This window comes from Gymnoscopelus microlampas (assembly GCF_963454915.1).
Source record: "Gymnoscopelus microlampas genome assembly, chromosome: 16".
Lineage (NCBI taxonomy): Eukaryota > Metazoa > Chordata > Actinopteri > Myctophiformes > Myctophidae > Gymnoscopelus > Gymnoscopelus microlampas.
This window is the reverse complement of record NC_139953.1, coordinates 38,417,107-38,419,401: the sequence shown is the minus strand read 5'-3', so window position 1 is coordinate 38,419,401 and position 2,295 is coordinate 38,417,107. Positions and strand designations below refer to the sequence as shown.

Below are 2,295 nucleotides of genomic sequence, written 5' to 3'. Positions count from 1 at the left end.
CTACAAGCACAAAACACACGTGAGAGATTTCTACCCAACAGCAACGTTGTGATATCAGGTAGCCTGGGATCAATACCATATTCGGGTTTCTGATCCGGTCAGGACTCAGGAACGGAAATAACCTCACATCATCAGGCGCGTCATCAGGCGGCCGGAACCACGGGTGCAGGTATCACCCAAAATAATTCCCCGCAATCAAGGGCATCATCATTTTAGGGCCTACCCAATAAAACCCTTGATGGGGTGCAGTTAAGCTTAGAGGAATAGTTAGTTTGGTATATCCATCTTTTATTCCAACTCCTAGCGACTGCCGTGACAAAACTAGAAGTTATACTCGATTCAGCATTTAAACAGGGATCGGGGAAACTAACATGGCGGACCAAAACAAAGCGGCACCGGAAAACTGGAACCAGCAACCGGAACCACCGTTTAAAAAAAAAAAAATCAGTAGGCATGGTCTAGACCGGATCACACGGGCCCGTTTGAAACGAATACCAGGCTTTCCTTCGAGGTGTAAAGTCTGGTGACGCGAGGTTAGATATCAGGAGTGAGCCAGTTTGGACAGGTCCACGCGTCGGTCGAAGATGGCGGAGAACTCGTCAGAGAGCAGCTGGTGGAGGCCGACACCGTCGTGGGCATACACCCAGCGCTCCCCCGTCCAGTCGTAGCGCTTCGGACCGCTTGTCGGAGAGGAGAGCCAGATCTGTCTGTTGGGGGTCTGCCTGTTGATAACGTACGTCCCGTGATCACCACCCACCCTCACTGTCAAAACTCCACTGGAGAACACAACGTCAAAGTCCGCCGTAGAGAAGGGCTGTTCCATCAGGTCCTCAAAGTAGTCCGTCAGGTCATCTAGAGTTTCGTCCGCCAGCTTCTCGAACACGGCCTCAGACAGCTCGCTTTTGACGACTGGGACACGTTCTGTCAACGACGACAGCGACGTGAGGTGAACGTGGTTCACCTGTACGTCTCCAAATCTGCTCTCACGCCCTGCAGAGCTCCGGGACGTCCAACGACGAACTCCGACGCGTGAGAAGCAAGCGTGCTGCCGCGGTGCAGACACACGTGGCACCATCACAGTGTTATAGAGCTGTGTTTGTTGTAATGTCTGTCTGTAAATACATGATGCATAATAACACATATGTGCTTTACTGCACAGTCTCAGCATGTTGTTCTCTGTTTATGAAACAACACTCCTCCTATATTTCCTCGCATTGGGTGCTCCTTATATGGTCATGGCTGAGTCATGGTGACATGAGCACGTGACGTCAAGAGGTGCGCCAGCTGGCCGGATGAAATTAAGAACCCATAAATAGCACCATTCACTTAAAAAAAAAAGTGAAACTTATATATTTTGAGCTTCCATCACTGTGATGAACACTGTTGTTTTTGAGCACCGAGCGGTGCAGATATACAAGTGTCACATATACAAGTGATATACAAATGTCACTGTGATTGGCTGACTCTATTGGCTGACTCTATTCAGCACTGTGATTGGCTAGCGAGACACATGATGATATTAATAACCTATAAATAGGACTATGCACTTTAAAAAAAAACACTTTTTTTTAAAGTGAGCTTCCATCACTGTGATGACCACTGTGACTTCCACACCGCCCACTTCACACTGGGTGTGATTTTTTTTACATTCTCTAAATTGTATCAAATGTATGTCCTATTTTAGATTATATTTCGGGGGTTTGGGGGTACAAAAGGTTTCAGTTAAATGATTTTATGTCCAGAATGGGGCAATTTGATTATTTTTGGGACTACATAAATATGCACCAATCCCAGCATTTAATGGAGATATGGGGTGGGACTCCTGTGAAATTAGATGGAAGGCCAGCATGGTGAGTCTCTGGAACAGGTTGCTGGGTTTGCCACCCAATAGGGTGGCTAGTCAATTTTTTTTATTGGGATCTATCTGTCTGGTGAAGGGGAATGGGTCTCTAAAATCTTTGATGTATTGCGGGAATGTGGTCTGGAAGAACATATTTCCAAAGAACAACTGTGAATGTGGAGGAGTTTAAAAACAGAATCCGTGCAAAATGCATACAAACTTGGTCAGAAGAAATTTGGCAAAAGCCAAAATTAAGAACATTGTCTTTAGAAAAAAAAATGTTTTGTATAATTTTTATAAATTCTATGTGCAGGTATATATGAATGTATGTAGGCCTACTCTATGTGGCTTGTTTAAAATCAGGCTGTATTATGAGTTGCTGGTTGGGTATACACTGGAATGTTTTTTATTTTGTTTTTGTTTTAAATTGATGTGTCTGATAATCCCATGTGGTC

General features: G+C 44.9%; 1 protein-coding gene across 1 annotated transcript; it reads right to left on the bottom strand.

Moving 5' to 3' along the window:
* Positions 1 to 541: 541 nt before the first annotated feature.
* On the bottom strand, positions 542 to 1,075 carry LOC311062978 (frataxin, mitochondrial-like; the record flags this gene model as incomplete). Its single annotated transcript, XM_084082198.1, has 1 exon — positions 542 to 1,075. The coding sequence occupies one exon, from the start codon at positions 1,073 to 1,075 to the stop codon at positions 542 to 544; it is 534 nt and encodes a 177-aa protein (XP_083938324.1).
* Between the last annotated feature and the right edge of the window lie 1,220 nt (positions 1,076 to 2,295).